Source organism: Mizuhopecten yessoensis, unplaced genomic scaffold (genome assembly GCF_002113885.1).
Source record: "Mizuhopecten yessoensis strain PY_sf001 unplaced genomic scaffold, ASM211388v2 scaffold11015, whole genome shotgun sequence".
Lineage (NCBI taxonomy): Eukaryota > Metazoa > Mollusca > Bivalvia > Pectinida > Pectinidae > Mizuhopecten > Mizuhopecten yessoensis.
The window spans coordinates 346,287-369,508 of NW_018408836.1; the positions used below are offsets into that span (position 1 = coordinate 346,287).

Consider the following 23,222-nt stretch of genomic DNA (forward strand, 5'->3'; position numbering starts at 1 on the left):
TGTACGGAGGAGGTTTTACGATGTTGTGTCAGTGTGTACGGAGGAGGATTGACGATGTTGTGTCAGTCTGTATAGAGGAGGTTTGATACTGTCAGTCTGTACGGAGGAGGTTTGACGATGCTGTGTCAGTGTGTAAGGAGAAGGTTTGACACTGTCAGTCTGGACGGAGGAGGTTTGACGATGTTGTGTCAGTCTGTACGGAGAAGGTTTGGCGATATTGTGTCAGTCTATACGGAGGAGGTTTGACGGTGTTGTGTCATTGTGTACGGAGGAGGTTTTACGATGTTGTGTCAGTGTGTACGGAGGAGGATTGACGATGTTGTGTCAGTCTGTATAGAGGAGGTTTGTTACTGTCAGTCTTTACGGAGGAGGTTTGACGATGCTGTGTCAGTGTGTAAGGAGAAGGTTTGACACTGTCAGTCTGGACGGAGGAGGTTTGACGATGTTGTGTCAGTCTGTACGGAGAAGGTTTGGCGATATTGTGTCAGTCTATACGGAGGAGGTTTGACGGTGTTGTGTCATTGTGTACGGAGGAGGTTTTACGATGTTGTGTCAGTGTGTACGGAGGAGGATTGACGATGTTGTGTCAGTCTGTATAGAGGAGGTTTGTTACTGTCAGTCTTTACGGAGGAGGTTTGACGATGCTGTGTCAGTGTGTAAGGAGAAGGTTTGACACTGTCAGTCTGGACGGAGGAGGTTTGACGATGTTGTGTCAGTCTGTACGGAGAAGGTTTGGCGATATTGTGTCAGTTTGTACGGAGGAGGTTTGACGATGTTGTGTCAGTCTGTACGGAGGAGGTTTTACGATGTTGTGTCAGTGTGTACGGAGGAGGATTGACGATATTGTGTCAGTCTGTATAGAGGAGGTTTGATACTGTCAGTCTGTACGGAGGAGGTTTGACGATGCTGTGTCAGTGTGTACGGAGAAGGTTTGACACTGTCAGTCTGTACGGAGAAGGTTTGGCGATATTGTGTCAGTTTGTACGGAGGAAGTTTGAGGATGCTATGTCAGTCTGTACGGAGGAGGTTTGACGATGTTGTGTCAGTCTGTACGGAGAAGGTTTGACGATGTTGTGTCAGTCTGTACGGAGAAGGTTTGGCGATATTGTGTCAGTTTGTACGGAGGAAGTTTGAGGATGTTATGTCAGTCTGTACGGAGGAGGTTTGACGATGTTGTGTCAGTCTGTACGTATAAGGTTTGACACTGTCAGTCTGGACGGAGGAGGTTTGACGATGTTGTGTCAGTCTATACGGAGAAGGTTTGGCGATATTGTGTCAGTCTGTACGGAGGTAGTTTGAGGATGTTATGTCAGTCTGTACGGAGAAGGTTTGGCGATATTGTGTCAGTCTGTACAAAGGATGTTTGACGATGATGTTTGTATTAGGCTGTAAGGAGGAAGTTTCACTGCGTTGTGTGTGATAGAGGAATAAATAACACTAGTTCGTTGCGCCGTAAGCATATTCACTGATTACTTTGGTGATATACATCCGAAATCTAAACAAAGAATATAGTGTAATAGTTTAGTTAAAACCAGGGAGTAAGATAGTTTTGTGAATGTAAATCACGCACAGATCCACGTTAAATCGTCCCATCACACGCGAAGCAGTAATGTTTATGTTGCAAACAGATGACAGATCCAAGTATACATCACATTCGTACGGAAATAAATACAATATAGATAACATCCTAACACACTCTTTGCAGTTGAATGAAACACATATTCTGAGTCGAATTAATTTTCACTTTCAGATAAATCAAAATTAATCTTTCATTAATCATATGGTTCTGTTACTAGCATTAATATTTTACACTGGTGCAAAGAAGCAATATATTGCCGTGTGCACATATTTGATTATATGCAATTGCAATGTGTTCTAGTGATTATGGAATATTATTTAGAGTATCTTTTCTTTTAAGTTTTGATATATTCATATTTTCATCCGAATAGCATGTATGTATATGTGCGTGTCTAATAACCAATGCTATCGATACAACAATCAAAAGGATAAGACAACAGGCATAACCTAGTATCACTTTTCTCCTGAAAAATGCTTGGATTGGAGCAATTAGCATTGGCACAAACAAATAAGTAAAGTCGAGATGGTGACCCTGGGGTTATCGTTGGTACAAACAAATAAGTAAAGGTAAGCACTCCGGGGGTTATAGTTGGTACAAACAAATATGTAAAGTAAGTTGAGGGCCCGGGGTTATTGTTGGTACAAACAAATAAGTCAAGGTTAGCACTCCGGGGTTATAGTTGGCACAAACAAATAAGTAAAGTCGAGGTGGTGACCCCGGGGTTATCGTCGGTACAAACAAATAAGTAAAGGTAAGCACCCCGGGGGTTATATTTGGCACAAACAAATAAGTAAAGTCGAGGTGGTGACCCCGGGGTTATCGTCGGTACAAGCAAATAAGTCAAGGTTAGCACCCCGGGGGTTATAGTTGGTACAAACAAATATGTAAAGTAAAGTTGAGGGCCCGGAGTCATCGTTGGTACAAACAAACAACTAAAGTAAAGGTGAGGGCTCCGGGGTCATCACCGGCACATACAAACAGTTTAAGTCAATGTTAGGGACGCGGTGTCATCGTTTGAACAAACAAACAAGCAAAGTCGAGGTTAAGGCCCAATAGTCATCATTGGTATAAAACAATTATATCAGTATATAAGCCTAGTTAGAATTAAATAGAGTATTAGTTATGACAGATAACAGATTATATCTAGTTACACGTACAAATGTAGATATTCCTACATTTGCTCTTTATGTGGCGTCACTGTGTAGCACAACTGTGTGTCGGTGTGGCACCAATGTATGTCAAGACTGTGTGGCACCAATGTGTATCAGTGTGGCACCAATGTGTATCAGTGTGGCACCGATATATGCTTACACTGTGTGTCGGTGTGGCATCAATTTATGTCAACATTGTGTAGCACAACTGTGTGTCGGTGTGGCATCAATGTATGTCAACACTGTGTGGCACCAATGTGTGTCGGTGTGGCATCAAGGTATGCCACCACTGTGTAGCACAACTGTGTATCGGTGTGGCATCAATGTATGTCACCACTGTGTGGCACCAATGTGTGTCGGTGTGGTATCAATGTATGCCACCACTGTGTGGCACCAATGTGTGTCGGTGTGGCATCAATGTATGTCAACATTGTGTAGCACAACTGTGTGTCGGTGTGGCATCAATGTATGTCAACACTGTGTGGCATCAATGTGTATCAGTGTGGCACCGATATATGCTACACTGTTTGGCACCAATGTGTATCAGTGTGGCACCGATATATGCTACACTGTGTGGCACCAATGTGTGTCAGTGTGGCACCGATATATGCTTCACTGTGTGACACCAATGTGTGTCGGTGTGGCACCAATATATGCTACACTGTGTGACACCAATGTGTGTCAGTGTGGCACCGATATATGCTACACTGTGTGACACCAATGTGTGTCGGTGTGGCACCGATAAATGCTACACTGTGTGGCACCAATGTGTGTCAGTGTGGCACCGATGTATGCTACACTGTGTGACACCAATGTGTGTCGGTGTGGCATCAATGTATATCAGTGTGGCGCCGATATATGCTTTCACTGTGGGGCACCAATGTGTGTTGTCAGTGTGGCACCGATATATGCTTACAGTGTGTGGCACCACTGATAACGATGCTGTAGTAATACAATTTATATTATAGGGAGCAGTTTTAAAATGTGGGAAATTATTACAACCAATGGTTTTGGTATCATTATAAATTAATATGATAACGGTAAACATTTATCGTTTCGTATGCTTGTCATTATGATATAGTATAATAGCTGCGGTATTCTGGATTCAACTTGTTAATGTACCATTTACAAAATATTGTATTATATTTGAGTGGTATCATTTCTCGTAAAACATGACGCGTTCAATGCAAAGGTGAGTCCGAGACAAAGAAATCACAGACAGGCGCAGAGAAACGATGGTTGGTGTTACAGATATGGTTAGTGCCCAAAGGTAGTTGGTTATAAGCAAACGTTATTTCGTAGTGAATGATAGGACCTGAAGTAAGTGAGTTGGTTTTAACGATACTTATTTCACAATTACCAAAGAACAGACCAGGAGGCGATATGTTGTTGTGTAGGTTATTTAGGCTTCAGGTATATGACTAGACGTCAATGAGTTGATGTAAACAAGAGTTACAGTATTTGTTAGGTTTACGAAAACTGTTACATATGTATTAGGTAGGATCACAACTCTTTAACTTACTCTTTATCCGTTTCTTTTTGTCTGTAAACAAATAAACATAGTGACATATATAAACATCAGTTATATGTCGTTTTTTCAAGTATTTTGCACGTGCAATCATTCTATTTTTTTAGTATTAGCAATTGTATAAGATACTTATTGCTCGCGTAAATACATTATGTATGTATAGGTTTTTTCACAAGCACGTCGAATGTAGTATGTGTATGTCCTCACTATCTATATAAATAATAATTCAGGTACGGGAGCTGTTATTTCTTTAATTATACAGAGATGTACTTCATAGTTCCACTGTGGTTATGCTATTGCATGCTACCTAAGAGGACATGCCGGACGTCAAAGCTCGACATTAAGTGGCTCGTTATGGGGGCTCTCTTCTCGACAACATCACTTGTAGCTCGTGTCATTCAACAAACACCGTACAGACATACACCATGTTGTACACATGTAATTAGTGGATTCTGCCCGTGCACTACAGTGATAGCGGCCCGTCAACTCAATACCGGTACAACAAGGCACATCAAAGTGGCTACACAGAGGGTTCATCATCCTCAACCAACATATTACTTTCTGTGCCAGAACCCTAAACACATAAAATCGTCAAAAGAACGCTATACACATAACCTCGACAACGGAGCATTCATTTCTTTGGTGGAAAATATGTTTATTTTGGAGACGGTTTGCAGAAAAACAGTTTGTAAAAATAACATATTTACCGTTGCTTGTAACGTACGCCGAACCTAATAAGTTCTTATGTTGATTCGCCTACCACCACGAATGTACCATCCATTCCCGTGTGTACGCATGTCTTAGCCATGTAATAAGTTATCATTTAGTCTCTTATTATCAAGGGAATCAAATGCTTTTTATCGATCAATGAGATTGTCTGGCTGTGTAAGTAGAAAGTTATAGAGCTGCTTAGTGACGGGGAACTGAAGCTACCCTCCCTCCCACTGAAATGTCTTAGATACAGCCTTATAATCTAACAGTCATCTGTTGTTATATCTGCCACTTCCAAGGACATTTCGGCAGTTCCTTTAAAGGCTGTCTGAGACCCCGGAGTTTATTTCTGACGATGCCGAACTCCAGGGAATACCGTATCTACACTTTAATTTGAACTTCGTCGGGAATGACAGTATAGATTGTTCCACTTATTATAACACATATCTCACATTCTCTAGCTCGGTTCTTGTTTCCCTAGCAATCCCACGTCCCCCGAGGACAAAAACTCTACTGCCATGTCAGATAACTTTATTGTTATCTATCCAGATCGAAAACCAATCGCAGTTGAGGCCAATGAGTTGGTTGTATACACTGGTACATGTATGTACATGTCCCTTGATAACGCGATACGATAGCCTCATCAATTGATATCAACTGTCCACTCAATCGGCCTCATGAAACAGTCTGAGTTTGAGACATAAATGATTTCTCTATAAAACTAGTCTTACTACGTAAATTGCATGTTAGGCATGTCGTTGTCGACTGCTGTACTGAGTGATTATGTTACCGTTAAACTGCTTTTACCTGGATCGTACATTGTATTACACTGTAAATGATTTGTTAGACGGGTTGTATGGGGTTTAATATCCTCTCAACAGTAAAGGTCAAATGAAGACTGGGACCTATGGAGACACCATTGAAAAGAAAGAGTAGGAAAAATCGAAACTAGACGACAAATCCCAAGTACGGCAATGATGGCAGCGGGTCAATGCTGGTCCATTCATTTTATTTAAGCAGAAGACACCAATGAAAATCCCTTGATTTGACGGGGAACCAACATAATGCGCCTCTGTTAACATACAGTGGGTACAGCAGGTCTGGTCCTACCCCGAACATTAGAGGAAACCTCAAACAGTGTCAAACCTCTCGAGACATCATAACTTTTCCCTAAGATTGTATTGTTGCTAAATACATCAGGATTTAACTTTCAGGCCCAAGCCGAATTTGAGTTGTTTCTTTTGTATCTTCTGCGTTGAGAACATTAAAGTAACCAATACCGATCTTTTGTCCCAATTAAAACACCTCTGTACTTTTTCTCCTGTTTTCATGATTCTTTTGAAGGTGTCCCCAAACCCATACCGGTACGTGTTTATGGTAAGTCCGTTGTCGCAAAAATGGGACGGGTTGGAGTGTCATTGTATATTGACTAAGTTATGAGATTCCAGTGATGAAACACTTTAAAGTGGCATTTGAGGGGCCTTGTGGCAATGTAAATACCTGATACAGTATATTCATAAACATTTTTTCACACATAATATAGTAACTGTATAATTACCCAAGAAAACATTCTTACTAGAGGAATTCATAGTAGCGCGCTGCATGTAGTTTGTCCTTTCCAGTTGGAATTTATATTGACTATGAATGCCAAATAAAAGCAGTTCAATGCTGACATATACATGGAGGGGTTTAGAGGGACAGTGCAGTATAACATTATGTGTAAAGTTACTGATGACAGTTACCTGAGACTGTGAGCGTGATGAATCGATGCATGTTTTCTTTGGTGCTGACCTGACACTCGAACTTGCCGGCGTGTTTGAGCTGAATGTTGTTGATCATCAGATTCCACTCGTCCCGGTACGGTATGTGTTTTACACTGAAGCTGGGATCCTTGACGAACACAAACTCACCCACAGTCAGAGCATGCTTCTCCTTAACTTTCTTCCATATCACCTGGAAATAAAGCAGATAATTAGACTCGATCATCAAGTTTATGTATGTACGTCTGTATAAAGTTACATGTATCTCATGATAAAACGACACTGTACCTTCTATCACACTGAGGGCAAGTGGAAAATATGATAATCGGAAGCGATCTGTGCTTCTGTCGTGATGTTAAATATAATGCATACCATAATTAATTCCCTTTAATTGTTCCACTAGATAAACTTGTTTTTGCATTTCTACATAAAATTCGTTATTTATGGTAAGGCTTGTATGAGATCAAAACTGACGTAAGACGCTTTAAACCGAAACTGACGCATCAGTGTGGCTTCACGTGGTGGGGACAAATGTTAAATCACAAACTTGATCACTACCAAGTAAATCTGCCCGTTACAGCTGTGTAAATCTACCAGGGGATATGATGTGTTTGGTAAGGTTTCTGAGCTTAAGTAAGGGACACTGTGAAAGTACCAATAACCTGTCTGTGAACTTCTGAACACCACACATGGGGGTTTCTCGGGGAAACATTGAGGACTCTGCTACTGTACCATGACATACAGTGTAGGAAAGCATTGAGGTTGCAAATAGTATCAACGAATCATCTGCGATGTAGACAGAGAAATCTCCACACAGAGGGTAAGAATTTGGAGATTCATCACAAGGTTTTACCGGATGTTTTAAAAATCGTATCCCGAGGTTTCTGATATCTCTGTTCATATTACACATGAGCGATGGATTATTGCTCTCGCGTACAATTTGACACTTGTGTCATTGGGACTTTTATAAACGGCGCATGTGAGCTGTCTTGACCTGCGTAGGTGGTTATTTCAACCCGATGGGGTTAAATGCGTTAAATGTCGACCCGATTATTGAGACATGCCTAGCTTGTCCTCAAGGAGGCAAATAATTCAATTACTTTTACTATTTATATGTGGAATTGTTAAACTTTTATTGGCCCTGAAATGAAATTGTTAGGAGACAAAAATTGTCCTTTACGCCACTCTCCAAACTAAAATATGAGTGTTTATAATTGTAAAATGTGACGTATTCAATTGTTCTCAATGAAACGTTACATAAAATAGGCGGAGTGTCTCATCCTAAGGTGGAACAGGGAATCCGTGTACCCTTGACAGACAAGTGTATCCACGTTTTTCCCCAGTGTGTGATATTCCTGCTACACCCAAGAGTTTAAATGTGGGAATTCTCCAGACATATTCTTTGCATAAAGTAACATCACATACATTCTTTCACCAAGGGAAACATTGATTGTTACCCTTACCAAGGGAAACATTGATTGTTACCTGTACCAAGGGAAACATTGATTGTTACCTTTACTAAGGGAAACATTGATTGTTACCTGTACCAAGGGAGACATTGATTGCTACCCTTACCAAGGGAAACATTGATTGTTACCTGTACCAAGGGAAACATTGATTGTTACCTTTACTAAGGGAAACATTGATTGTTACCCTTACCAAGGGAAACATTGATTGTTACTTTTACCAAGGGAAACATTGATTGTTACCTTTACCAAGGGAAACATTGATTGTTACATTTACCAAGGGAAACATTGATTGTTACCCTTACGAAGGAAAACATTGAATGCTACCCTTACCAAGGGAAACATTGATCGTTACCCTTACCAAGGGAAACATTGATTGTTACCCTTACCAATGCACTGTTGGGCAATGTGTCGTCTAGGGGAAACATTAAAGACTGTTTCATTTACAATGAAAAACATAGGTTTCTTTCCCTTGCACAGGGAAAAACATTCAGGAACACTTTTCTTTCAAATTGAAAAACATTTACTAATCGATTTCCTTTACCTACTAACAGAGAAAATTAAACGTTAATAGGTATTTTGTTCTTCTTGCAGTTAACGCATGGGTATTTTATTCTACTCTATGGAAATTCGAAAATGCAGCCATTCCTATTACACATAACAAATTTAAAACAATCAATTCATTATAATTAACTGAGTTCATAAGTTTGAAGTGAAATAGCACAAAATTTATCACATTATCCATACACAAATAGATCCGAACTAAATGTCAATCCAATGGGCACCCATGATACACCAGCATATACGTATGCATTTATTTGTATGTGCATGGAACGACAGACTCCACACAAAATTATGATTGACAAACGATTATAAACAGGATTTGGCAATCCTGCGTGGAAAAACCAACGACGGCACGCACATTAATATTAATGTATATTTGCAATCAATTCAAAAATTCTACAGTTACATATTTTGTTTAATACAGCACAATTCCCAAAGCTGTCCTTCTTGTACGCTGTAAGCCTGAGTTTGCGTTGCGTTAGTTGTTTAGCATTGAACCATTTTATAAGACTTGTTTCACGTATGTAATATTATAAACAGACAAGGTAGCACTACAACATGCGGCCAAACTGTTCAACAAAAATATAAGTTTGTCTAAAGTATTGTCCCCAATATGTGGGGCAGTCTTGACCTTCATTTTCGTCATATCTGTTCTTTAAAGAGTTATGTTAGAAATGCACGTTTCTCAGCGCTAGAAGCGCGTATGCAATGTTTATTCACTAATATAACATAAACTTTCAACGATTATTAAATTTACAAATGCATCACATAGCCCAGATTGAAAGCACGCGTCTTCAAACTTCAACGTCTAGATCTGGTACCTATAAATATATATGATTGAATGAGGTCACAGATGAAATAATCAGCCTATCACAAATTCGCTCGATCGTACATTACGTAACACGTGGGTTGCTTGTTAAAATCAATATTCATAACTGTGAAATGTTAGTGATTGTGATACCATCGAGTGAAAACAATTAAGATAATATGCTGAAAAATGGAATACTATAGTTGATCAAAGAAATAAGAAATGAAAAAAGCATATCGGTTTGTCAACTATAACGATAGGCATGCCATGTCATTTGTGGCTTAGTGCCCCATTACACAAACCGTTACAGCGAATGTAAGCCTCTCTTAGAACTGTAAAGGAATGCGCTATTTGGTAAGGCAGGGTATCATCCAGTACAGTGGTGCGAACCGTACACGTTCTAATGGCTTCACACGTAATAATAGAGATAGCAGGAACGGTAACCCTAACGCCGAGCTTGATGAAAGACGCGTTCTGCAATGGTGTATGGAAATGTCTACTTTGCCAAACACCATGCTTCCGAGAAAAGCTTGAAAACAGACAGCAAAACTATCGCTTTGCAATGTTCTGGTTGAGTTTGTATGATTAACGACCAAGAGATCGCCTCACTTTGGAGCGCCATTGTAGAATTGGCACCGGAAGAACGCACAAGTGTGTAAAAGAAGACCCGAAGAAAGCGGATAAATGCTTTGATGCTCGATGTGGGTTCTTTGGTTCCGTCTCGTTTTCCCTCGTTTGTCACGGAGAGAAAAGAGAAACAAATCAAAGGTAGGGTCGTCACTGAGATACGGAGAGGAGAACTCGGGTAATTCCTGTCGTCCCCTTCCCCGTTAGTGTAATAATTCCTGTCCCCTCCCCGTTAATGTAGTGTTTGGCAGATCATCCCAACTACCCGCTAATAGGCGTGGGCCGGCATGCAGCACCCGCGCAGGCAGGGGGCAACGTGACGCCAGTTTCAGAGGAATGCCACTCTGTGATGACAATCGTCATTATTGCAGAAATACGGTGAAATGCCTAATGAACATGCCTTCTGTAGTAATTGGTTTAAGTAATTTCTATACATAGTTATGACAGAGAATGTAACTGTTCCTGAATCGTGGCAAGCATGTTAATGTATAACACCGACATTTTGTTGATACCACAGTAATGCCTCGCCAAAGAATCAGATACCAGTTTGTCAGTGGCACGAGGACAATTAACTCGACTGGAGTTTTTCTTAATTATTTCTGTATTCTCCGATTTCAATCTTGAGGAGTAATTAATGTAAAATCGAATTCTCAGCACAATTCAGAATCTGATTCTGAACATGTGTAGATAGCCATGTTGTTATTAGAATTTTATTCTTGGAATCAATTCCTGATTAATAGAAATACCGTCAGTATGTTTCATGTATTTCTTAAGAAACATTTGATTTGTTATAATCAGTCCATTTAGATTACGGTCTACAAATGAAGATGTTTATAAATAGTAAGGAAAGAGGATCTAATTACTAGTGAGAGGATGAGTTCCTATATGGGTTCCAAATAATACAATATACCTTAACCGAATCTTGGATGAGTTCTGGATAGGGTCCTACAGTGTAATATATGTAGTAGCTGACCCCAATCAGAAATGAGTTCCGAATATGGGTTCCTAATTATGACACAGAGCCGAAATCAACTGACAACATCTGGATAAGTATAGGTGCATAAAAGTACCGATAACCTCTAGAGCAGATTAAACTTATTTTGATCACAATAAAGGTGTGTTTTACAGGTAATGAAACACGGAACCTACGACTTGGAGTCAAAGCCGGGTCAAAGCCGGGGATTACTGTAGCCCCAGGAGTTCTGTAGAGGGCACATGTCGGGAATCGAACCCTGGTTGTCTGCCTACAAAGCCAGTGACTTATAATAGCACCAGGAGTCGGTGCAAGCAATTCGTTCTGGCTCGATCGAGTAGCTTCGCGATTTTACAAATACCATGTTTAATCCAGGGGATTTAGATATCAGACAGTCGAGATCAAGTGAGATTCCTTAACAAACATAAAAACTTTGGAGATGCTCTAGGATATTGAGTAAGGATACTCGGGGGATGCGGTTCAGGGGTGACTAGATAAACCCGTTGGGCGGATACAACATCGACTCGGTTATTCGTTTAATTGTAGGCGGTGATGTAAATATGTTATATTCCTATAGGAAACATTACAAACATATGCAAATATGTCCATGATTGTATGACCACGGTGGCGGAACAACAAGAATAAAGAAACACCGTCGGTGTAAACATATCTGATTTGATATCGAATCTCTATCATTTGTATGTATAATTAGCGGTAGGTTACACAAATCGAGTCGTATTAACATTCTGTTATGGTACGGGTCAGTCTACATAACCATATAGGCGTCTGAGTGGGAATACCACTCGTACTACAATTAGTTTTAACGACACTCCAAATCGACAATCCCGAAACAATAAGGGATTTGCTTATAAATTACGTTTTATCGTGTTTAGTGGTAACGAAATGGAGGTTCGTATACCGCATTATTGAGCCAGAGACACTAACCGATCCGGACAGGATTACCCCCGGGACCGCCAGACTATCAAACGGCAGTGAGGTGGAGTCTAGTGCTCCCTCGTGAGTGCCAGTCATGCCGAGGCGTGATGAACAGGTGACGGTATCTCGCCTGTGTTGTAATGTGCACTGTAGCGACAAAACGTGATGTAGCATTTAGCGCGTGTGCTAATGTCGAACCATTTATATCCCTATATTACGTCGTAAAGTCGCGAATTTAGCGTATTATATCTGTCTTCGAATATGTCTTGCATTTTAATGACGCAAAGTATGTACAGTGTCATAACGTTGTAAAATACTGCAAAATATTAAAAAAATGTCATCCTATCATGTAGTGTCATAAAATCGTTCCTCGCAACAAGGGTCCGTATTCATAAACCCGCCCTCCTGTTTTAGTACCGATTCTGTTCTCAACCCCAATTTCAGTTGTGCGCGACACATTAATAAATAATATATTTTCGCAGCGACTAGCATGTATTTTGGAGAGACTGAAAGCTGGATACTGTCATCAATGTACACACGTGTGTTGTGACCGCGTTATATGATTTTAACGTGTTACAGGAAATTTGGCTTGAGTATAGAATGCAAGCTTGAGCAGGAGAACGGCTTCAAGAAAACGGATCTTGTTCTCTTATATACTTCCGGTTAGCCCGTTGTCAGAATCACGTGACAAGGAGGAGTGTCATGCTGCCTTGTCTATGTCATGACATTTAATTTATGACACCTTAAAATAACCAACACCGTCTTCATACTGAGCTCAGCTATTGCGAGATGTTAAAACTCCGGACAAACAAGTACGTATATATACATGTATCATTGCCTCATTGCAACCGGTGTCGTAACAAAATGTAATTGGGCAATATCTTCAGTTAGTACTTCAAGACTTTTTCATCGCTAATACAGTGAACTTACATGTATGAAATATGTATAAAAGCGATTCACCAACATGTAAAATGACGTAACTTGGGAACTAACGCGGATCTCCAAGGTTTATGACCACGAAAGGCGTGCGTAATTGTTGTCGTAACGCTGGGAGCAGTCAAAATTATACCACTTCCCAGACCGTACTTCAGGTGTATATAATAATATTTTACAGTGTCACATTTGTATGTCATTAAACTAGAGGCTGCTACGTATGTATCAGAGAAGAAAAAAACCCATAGGATATATGTTGTATAATAAACTTATCGTAATAAAAACCATCACCTTCACATGTCACATATGCAGGAAGATATGTACGTTTCTGAACATCACAGGTACCGCTGTATTGTGGCAGTAGGTAACAGGACAGGTCTTGGAGTTAGTGAGAATTACAAGCAGGAATTCAACTTTTGTTTAACATAACGTTACAATAAAACATAGGTTGATACTCGTTCCTAAATCTGGTTAAATTTTCTGAAATCCCTGTCAAACTGTTAATTAAGAGCATCCAAGTATCCCGACTTAGTGAATCCATAATGACAATAATCAGGGTGTCGCCACGTACGGCAATACACAATTAGAGAAACAAACAAGTAAAACCTTGAAAATATCCTAAACAATTAATTAACATTTTCGTTGCTGAAAGTTGTCATTGTAGTAAATAACACATGCTTAGATTGTTTCTCCTTTAATACATTTCCTAAGCAGGTTTCCTTGAGATGCACACTCTGACTTCCATCAAACTACACTATAATTAGTTTCTCTGAGTCTCCTTAAATGCTTGGTGTTCGCTAAATTGATTTTTCAACAGATATTTTTCAGATGTCAGTACGGGATCATCAATGCTACCTGTGTTGACTAGAGAGTGTAGTATTAAACATCAGTTACATAGCTATTTGCTGCGGATTGATTTGGTCAGAGATAGAATGTTGGTAGTTTTTATGTCGAAGAAGATGAAATGAATCTTAAAACGCTACACGAGTCTGTGATTTTAAGATGAGTTCCTATCAGTTTCCTTTGATTAATCGTCCCATCCCGCTCGTACTTGCCTCCCAAGCCGACAGCCGACCGGAGCGGCCATGTTCTGCCGATCTATGGCAGAGACCGCGGTGATGTATGGGCGGAAATCCAATATTTAGCCAAGACATGTCATTGTGGAGTTCCGCACTTTAAAAACGGAGACATGCTCGTCACGACGACATAAGTCGGTCTGTGTGAGCAAGTGACTTTGGGTGTACATCTAAATGATATATACGTGTACATCCAGTTTCACACATTCTCTCCATTCATCAATACCAAACCCACAAAAGTTCAATTCTAGGGATTTTGGCAACGGGATATATAGCTTTCATTTCGGATGTACGCATGAACATGCATGTACACTTTAATGTTTAACATAAGAAACTCTGTAGGTTTTACCGTTGCTTTAACATACTGGAAGATAAAAGACGTAATCGCGCACTAAGACCTCTGTCTTAAGAGATGTGCTCCCAGGTTTCTCATCGAAACTTCTGTGCTTTTTCAATTAGGAAACATGTGATAACAACAATTGATAAAAAAAACGCCCAGTTGAATATTTCTTCAACACTCTAGCCTATGGCTCAGTAATGTCAGATCTGTTCTTCATTACACCCGTTTCAGTGAGATCTTTGTCAGCTCATTATACAGGAAGTAATGAGTTTTGATGTATAGGCGATACCATTGTTATTCATAACAAAATAATTTGCGCTTGAAAAAGCATACATCATTACGGGACAGTGGAACCCATTAAAAGACGCTACCCTACATCATACTGATAGTGAGATATCGCTCCGGCCCATTTCAACATTAATCAATTAATATATCGGATATGTAGTGTCAAAAACTGAATATACCTCAACCACAACATACATTTTCGTTTTCAGAAACATTAAATATTAATTTGGTATTAAATGCAAGATTGATGTATGTATAGGGGTATCGATTGTTTTGAGCCTGGGGTTGGCAGTGAGCTATTTATGTTTTAAGTTGTAAGGTGATTGTGCGCCCCAGGTTGGTGGGACATATGTCAAAACGCGAAGATAGAGATAACAACTGCTCATGTGACTTAATTGTCACGATCAACTAATAGGGAGATTATATGTAAACGTGAAGTCGCATGACATGGCGTGGTGACTCCGCGTCTGACAAGTCATTACGATATATATGTATAAAATCTACACGCAAACAGCAAATTATTGCTTACAAAAACAGACTTCTCACAAAAGTCAGATAGAATGGAACACTTTTAACTTTGTCATAAATTTCCAATCAATGTGATCAATGAGACACTAGCATACTCAGCTAAGGCTCAATTAAAATGTAACATCACGCATGGCAAGGATGTAAACTGCGTATAAATAACGGAGTTTGTACGCGGGGAGCACTTCCTGATGTAAAACCAATGATTCAGTGCAAGTTGTACATTGTATTTGTAAACGTTACATGTTTTAGTGTCTGATTTCAATGGGGTTTTAATTATAAGACTTCCGCTCTTAAATAAATAGCATCATAACTTAAAACACAGAGAGGCAGACCATTGCCGAGTTGTCTCTCAGGAAAAAGATAGCAGAAAATCCGACAATAAAACATAATGGGCGCCCGGGTCATTTGGAAAAGTAAACATCCCAAGTGCGTTTCAGTCGGAGATAATGCATTTTTAAACTGACGTTATCAGTTACCGAACCAACATATATACACAGTCCATAAGGTTCCCTCAAATCGGAAAGGAGATAAATATTTCTGTTTCTTACCAGCATTTTATCAAAGTAACATCTCGAGTTTTGCAAATGTTGCGAAACCTTTTTGGTATTGTTGTCTGATAGAGCCGCCACCGGGGACCTGTAGCGGATTGCGCTCGCAAGCTGTACGAAATGAGCAGACCGCCTTGCACGATAATTCGGTCCTTGGAGACCCCAGTTGGTAGTTTCCCACCTTTTTGTGTCCGTATCATGCAACTGTCCAAACTAACAATGTATACTTGCCAATAAACACGCCACGCTTATCGTTGTGCAAAACCATTCCACACTACATATACGCGAACGGACAATACACGCTCTGGATTATTATAACTTATCCCATATCCATATGATACACATTTTGTAGTCTTGACCTGATGCAATAATTCGTGTGTCATCGCTTCATGTTTACAATGCCTTTATACAGTCCGAGTTTTTAAAACATTCTTACATGTTTAACGTCACTTTCGTTTTAAGTCGGTTTTGTAAAAGAAGGCATTTAATATTACAAATATGTTTAATCACGGGTAGAATGATGACAGGCGAAATGGTGAAACGGTGAAATTGTTACAAGTTTAAGAGATATGAAACGTTGGGGAACTGGCGTGAAATTGTTGTAAGAGACATAGAACGGCGATGAAACTATGACATCTACCTGTACTAGCAACATAGAGGGACAGTGGTTGAAGTCGTGTACTCTTTGCCCGCGTTCATTGATGATGGTATCTTTCATCACGTCATGTATACGCACCTACGAATGTAGTACACGAGACTACATTTTTAACCATTGTATGCGCGTGCGGGTGCAATAATTAAACCCCGTTCACGTGACTCTTTGCGTTAAATGCTATCACTATTTTCAAGAGTCATTGAATGTGGGTCGTTGATACATAAGTGTTTCAGGTCTGTTACTATGTTAGATTCATGAGGTGCGACACCAATAATCAAGTATTTGTATAAATAGGGACAATAGTTTGCATGTTTTTTTTTTATAATTGTGTTACAAATTGTTCCGAGGAATAAACATGCCACTATGGGGACATTTTAGAACAATGTTTGTTCCTAAACAAACTAAAAAAGATGTAGTACAAAGTGGTTTTAAGGTCGAATCAGTACGTTGTATGAAAATCTTTATATAAAAAGTGCAATGAACCTAGGAATAAATTGAATTCATGTCGTAGAGAATAACATCAAAGTGCATTTGGAAACAGTGGTTTTGTCAGGTGCCTCGGTAAAGTAAAAACCATTATGTAACACGCGTGATAGAACACACCAGTAGTTCAGTAATCCATCAAGTGCAATGGTGAAATACCTCAAATATATTATGACAGCGTAAAATGCAATTACATTAATTTAGTTTATTTTTGTGTAGTATAACATGTAACTAACAGCATTCTGCATTAGTGATTGATTTATCCAGGGTTTGCTCAGCTGAGTGATATTTTCGCAAGAATGCATTCACAACAATTATCAAAAAAAAAGTATGTCTTTGATAGAATGCTACATATTTTGGGTAATGTGTTACACGGCAAAAATTTCAACATTTTAACGTGTTCGGGTAGATCATTAACAAAGGTGTGTTACTTTGTGATCAAGCAGGAACCTGTAATAAGATCAGGTTCCCGAGGTTTGATCGCCGCCATTATACGAGAAAAAAATCAACATCTGGGCTGTAAGATATTCTTACCCACAGAGGTTAGACCTAACCGACCTAGTACGCTCTGTAATAGAAAAAACAGGTTTTGCATAAAATCATTCCTGTAGTGTCGCTCTACCGTAAACTGTAACGGTAAAGCTGTTTGAGGATACAGTTTTTATAACGGTTTAGTGTTTGAACACTGTAGGAGCATATAACCTAGTCATTACTCTGAAGTGATATGGAACTCATCATTTCCATATCTCGTCAAGTTAACGGGGACTCTGCAGCGCCGTTTATCGGGTAAAATTAAGGTCAAGTCGTTTCGGTTCCATATAGATATTTTGTGAAGCAACTTTTATCAGAATTTCAAAACCTCTTGGTTGGGTTATTTTATTGCGCTTTATTTAAACATGGAAAAGAACAATTGAATATCGCATTGCTGTTTATCTCGTAATGGTTAAGGTCACGAGGAAGTTGGTTTAATTGGAATAGTTTGAGTTGACATTTATATCTGAATTGCTTTGATCGGTCTCGTTTTATTGCAAGCTAATCACAAGTCAAACTCTTTTATATTGAAATACTCGGGGACTTTTAATCACTTCACGTCAACCGGTTTCCAATATAGTCAAGTTTTTCCACAAAACATCGGATACAATGGATTGTTAACTGAGAATTCATGTCAAAATAAGTAGTTTTTCAGTATAACAGATTGCAGGTTCATTTAGTTTAACGGCATTTAAAAAAAGGGAGAATGAACGATTAAAGAGGTGTCCATCTTTACATATCAAACAATGTATTAAAGTACAAAGATTGGTTGCTCCTTTGAGTTCCGATGTTACATGTTGACGCTGTAGTATTGTTTTGTCCTTGTATGTTGACGCTGTAGTGTGTTTTGTCCTTGTACATGTTGACGCTGTAGTATTGTTTTGTCCTTGTATGTTGACGCTGTAGTGTTTTTTGTCCTTGAATGTTGACGCTGTAGTGTGTTTTGTCCTTGTACATGTTGACGCTGTAGTATTGTTTTGTCCTTGTATATTGACGCTGTAGTATTAATTTGTCCTTGTATGTTGACGCTTTAGTGTGTTTTGTCCTTGTATGTTGACCCTGTTGTATTGTTTTGTCCTTGTATGGTGACGCTGTAGTATTGTTTTGTCCTTGTATGTTGACGCTGTAGTGTGTTTGTCCTTGTATGTTGACGCTGTAATATAACGTGCCTTGTGTGTACGTGTTGACGCTGTGTTTTGTCCTTGTATGTTGACGCTGTAGTGTGTTTTGTCCTTGTATGTTGACGCTGTGTTTTGTCCTTGTGTGTTGACGCTGTGGTATGTTTTGTCCTTGTATGTTGACGCTGTATTGTAGCGTGACTTGTGTGTCGACGCGTTATAGCATATTTTGTCCTTGTGTGTTGACGCCTATATCACATGCATGTACATGTATTTTGTCCTTGTGTGCTGACGCCGTAGTATGTTTTGTCCATGTACGTTAATGCTGTATTGTAGTTTGTCTTGACGCTTATAGCACATGCATATACATGTATTTTGTCCTTGTGTGTTGACGCTGTAGTGTATGTTTTCCATGTACGTTAACGCTGTATTGTAGCGTGTCTTGTGTGCACGTGTTGACGCTGTATTTTGTCCTTGTGTGTTGACCCTGCGGTATATTTTTCCTATTTTCTCTATTAATCTGAATATTTTGCGGAAACACTAACCTATACCCTGTTATGTTATAAATATCATAAGCTTTAATATAATCTCACGGAACCACTTCCACCACCAGACAGTTCCTATCGATCAGAGCTACGGCGTCATTAAGTTTTGAAGAGGTTGCTGATGGAAGACCAATTCATTAGTTTCGCTCGCGAGTAGCAAACAGGCACTCAAAGAATACATACATTACGTGTAAAATTGTTCAATATAATTTACATACAATTGTTCAGTTCATTTAGCAGTTTTATATGTATCTAAATCAAACTCCAAATGTATCTCCGTTTTTTGTAATTTTTATAAGAACATTGATAAGGGATTACTAGTGCCGTCAGTGTCGGAGAAGATCACTACCACGATCACATATTAAATATCTTCAAACTCTCTCTCTCTCTCTCTCTCTCTCTCTCTCTCTCTCTCTCTCTCTCTCTCTCTCTCTCTAACATTAAACTTAATTGCAGATATTAATTAATTTAAAAATTACCATCTTGTATATATACATGTATATTTCGAAAAGGGCTTTACAAAGGTTGGATAACTTGTGCCCAATCCCTTTTGTATAAATCAAGGGATTGCTGTTTTTTGTGTGTGTTTTTTGTTGTTGTTTTGATAACTGCTAAATAATCGACATACTCATATATCATAAGAATGCGAATGATAACCATACAATAGTGTCATCGATACCCGTAGTAACGATCGCGTGATCCCCACAGTTGTTGGTTAACAATACCCACAGACAATACATTGCTGTCACTGTATGCTTTCAGAAACATTTATTTGCGGAAACAATACGCACACAACGAATAAGCCAAGCCAGGAAACTTACTGTGACCCTATATTGTCAATCGGACGGACCGGAAACAGACTTACCATCACACTGAATGGACGACTTAAGGACTCGTGGGTGGCCATTGTTCCGGCATATTACCCAATGGAGTTTCCATGTTTGTCGTGAACAGACGGATAAACTGGTCCGGAATCAATTGATAGCACAACAGGCACGGTATCGACCCGATCACTTCTTAATCCGGATCCTTGACCGATAGTTCCTGTGCTGTAATATAGCACCCGACATAAACCATCGATCCTTTATAAGTACCAAACAGACATTAGTGTAGGTAGATGTATGTACTGAAGGAAAGAACTGCGCTAAAAGGTCAACTTTGCCACAGAGTAACAGAGAATGCTTCGTTTCACATGTCTATTTCAAAATCATTCCTAGAGGTCCCATCGTTTTACCGTTTGTCGTGTTGTTCATCATTTGCGAACTAATAAAATATCACAAACGCTGCTGGGTTTTAAGATGTCAATCGTTACAGATTTTTTCCTGGTATCGTAAGATATGTAGTTTCAGACATAGTTCGGACACATACTACATTTTAAGTACATTTTAGCTGTATGTGGTTGAACCGCTGACATTCGATTTACGGATAATGTTATAGATATTGGAGTGTATGTAGATCACTGGATTTTACACTATGAGGCAATGTAAAACCTGAGAACATTTGAATTTGAAAGTAGGCCTGTCCTATACCAAGAAATCGCGTGCCACTTAGCCTATTTGCTTTCAGTTCGTCGGAATTTGATTTTGAGAGAAATAATAAACACATGTAAAGTATGCTTAAAGATTTCCCAAATCGTCGGTAATCTAATTTTAAATTAAATCGTATGACTAATGTCGACTACAGCTGCATCTGCAGTTGTCCATGAATGAGCCTGGTACTTCTTACAAAGTATCACATTGAAATGTCGGAATTTAATTGACTGACAGAAATAAAAACAGACAGACATAAACATGTACCTGGCTATATATGTACTACATGTGTTTCTGAAATTCTCGTCTAATTTTGTATGTTAATGAAAGTACAAGGAGGGCATGAGTCTGGGGGTTGATCCCGACCCCTGGGATACCGTTTAGGCTTGTTACGTAATGTGGACAATAAACAAGTCTACCTGCCGCCATCCACGTCGTTTGTACATAATCCGTAATGTTCTTCGCACGATAGCGAAACTTGATTCCCTCACTCAGAGAAATATGTTTGCCAGCGAAAAGAGACTGTTGTCTATTAGCCCAAGATAAGTCATATCTGGAATTTGATTTTAAAGGGAAACTTGTCTGGAGAGGGGCATTAATGTCCGTCATTTCCCAATTTAATACAATTGCCTATTGTTTCAATCTAATATTAAATTCAGCAGCAGGATGTATGATTAAGATTTATGAGTCTTTTGGCGTGACATCTTCTCATATATCTTTGGAGTATCAGCAACACAATATGTAAAGCATGCTGCATGTCTTGTGATCTGTCGTATGGGTTTCCCCCAGAGAGACCAGGACCTTCCTATACCGACACGTTAACAGTCAGACAAGTCATTTCGTCTCGGGTTTATGAGTTCTGATTTGGCAAATGACAAATTTTATATAGACTGAATTGTCTATTTTTGCATGCGTTTTGTATTGTTTTATCATGGAAATATTTGCATGTCTCTCCAGCGTTCTGACGACGTTGGAGGAACGATGTAAGATATGTACTATACGAATACGAAGTTATCGTTCTATTTCACCTAAACGCTTATATTAAATTTCAATTCGAACATAATTAGAATCGTAAGGAGTATAATTGAATAATAGGATTTCAGTCTGGGTGCAGCAAACCTCAAAACGATTTGAATGCAAAATTTTGATGTGGGATTTGACTTGATGTCCGCAATGAAGATGGGAAGTGTCTTTGTGAAGATGGGGATTGGGATGAACGTGAGAACGAAACCTACAGGCTACTGGTAACCAGTCGGTCCTCACTCGTCATCCTAGAGAACCAAGAGATCAAATGAACTCCAGAACAGAATGTTCCAAAGTCAATGGACTCAGAGGATATAATTCATTCAGGTCAACAGGGGTGATTCAAAATCATAGGCGACAAAACAACAAAAACAGTGTAGGATATATACAGCATTTTCCGTTTAGTTTTGCTGTAAATGAAAATATATTGTTGAAAATGATAAAAAAATATTGTACACAAAGATATATTTGAATTTTTTTTAACAAAAGAATGTACATGTTTCTAGTATCAAAATAAAACGATTTTTAAGGTGTTTGTGAATCTCCGCTGATCAAGTAGCGATGTACATTTGTATAACTGACATACTGCCATTTAAGTGTTTATGTAGATAGGGTTTGTACGTGGTACTGTAGATAAGGTTTGTACGTGTTTCTGTAGATAAGGGTTGTACGTGTTACTGTATATAAGGTTTGTACGTGTTACTGTAGATAAGGTTTGTACGTGTCAATGTAGATAAGGTTTGTACGTGTTTCTGTAGATGATATTTGTACGTGTTTCTGTAGATAAGGTTTGTACGTGTTACTGTATATAAGGTTTGTACGTGTTACTGTAGATAAGGTTTGTACGTGTCAATGTAGATAAGGATTGTACGTGTTTCTGTAGATGAGATTTGTACGTGTTTCTGTAGATAAGGTTTGTATGTGTTACTGTAGATAAGGTTTGTACGTGTTACTGTAGGTAAGGTTTGTTCGTGTCAATGTAGATATGGTTTGTACGTGTTACTGTTGATAGGTTTTTTATGTGTTTGTGTAGATAAGGTTTTTATACGTGTTATTATAGAGAAGGATTGTACGTGTTACTGTAGATAAGGGTTGTACGTGTTTCTGTGCATAAAGTTTTTACGTGTCACTGCCGATAGGGTTTTGATGTGTTTGTGTAGATAAGGATTTTATACGTGTTATTATAGATAAGGTTTGTACGTGTTACTGTAGATAAGGTGTGTACGTGTTACTGTAGATAAGGTTTGTTCGTGTCAATGTAGATAAGGTTTGTACGTGTTACTGTAGATAAGGTTTGTACGTGTCACTGTAGATAAGGTTTGTACGTGTTTCTGTTGATAGGTTTTTTATGTGTTTGTGTAGATAAGGTTTGTACCTGATTCTGTAGATAAGGGTTGCACGTGTTTCTGTAGATAAAGTTTGGACGTGTCACTGTCGATAGGGTTTTGATGTGTTTGTGTAGATAAGGTTTTTATACGTGTTATTATAGATAAGGTTTGTACGTGTTACTGTAGATAAGGTTTGT

The 23,222-nt window shown here is 39.0% G+C and overlaps 1 protein-coding gene across 6 annotated transcripts in view; it reads right to left on the reverse strand.

The window, feature by feature from the left end:
* LOC110464622 (zwei Ig domain protein zig-8-like) overlaps positions 1 to 23,222 on the reverse strand; it is a 138,759-nt gene that overhangs the window by 19,293 nt on the left and 96,244 nt on the right. For 5 of the 6 annotated variants that reach the window (XM_021519944.1, XM_021519948.1, XM_021519947.1 and 2 more), the window contains 2 exons: positions 6,712 to 6,922; positions 4,253 to 4,273 (listed from right to left, as the gene is read on the reverse strand). In XM_021519944.1, coding sequence (XP_021375619.1) covers positions 4,253 to 4,273; positions 6,712 to 6,922 — 232 coding nt within the window. The remainder of the gene's footprint in view (positions 1 to 4,252; positions 4,274 to 6,711; positions 6,923 to 23,222) is intronic. The other variant, XM_021519946.1, reaches the window with a different exon arrangement.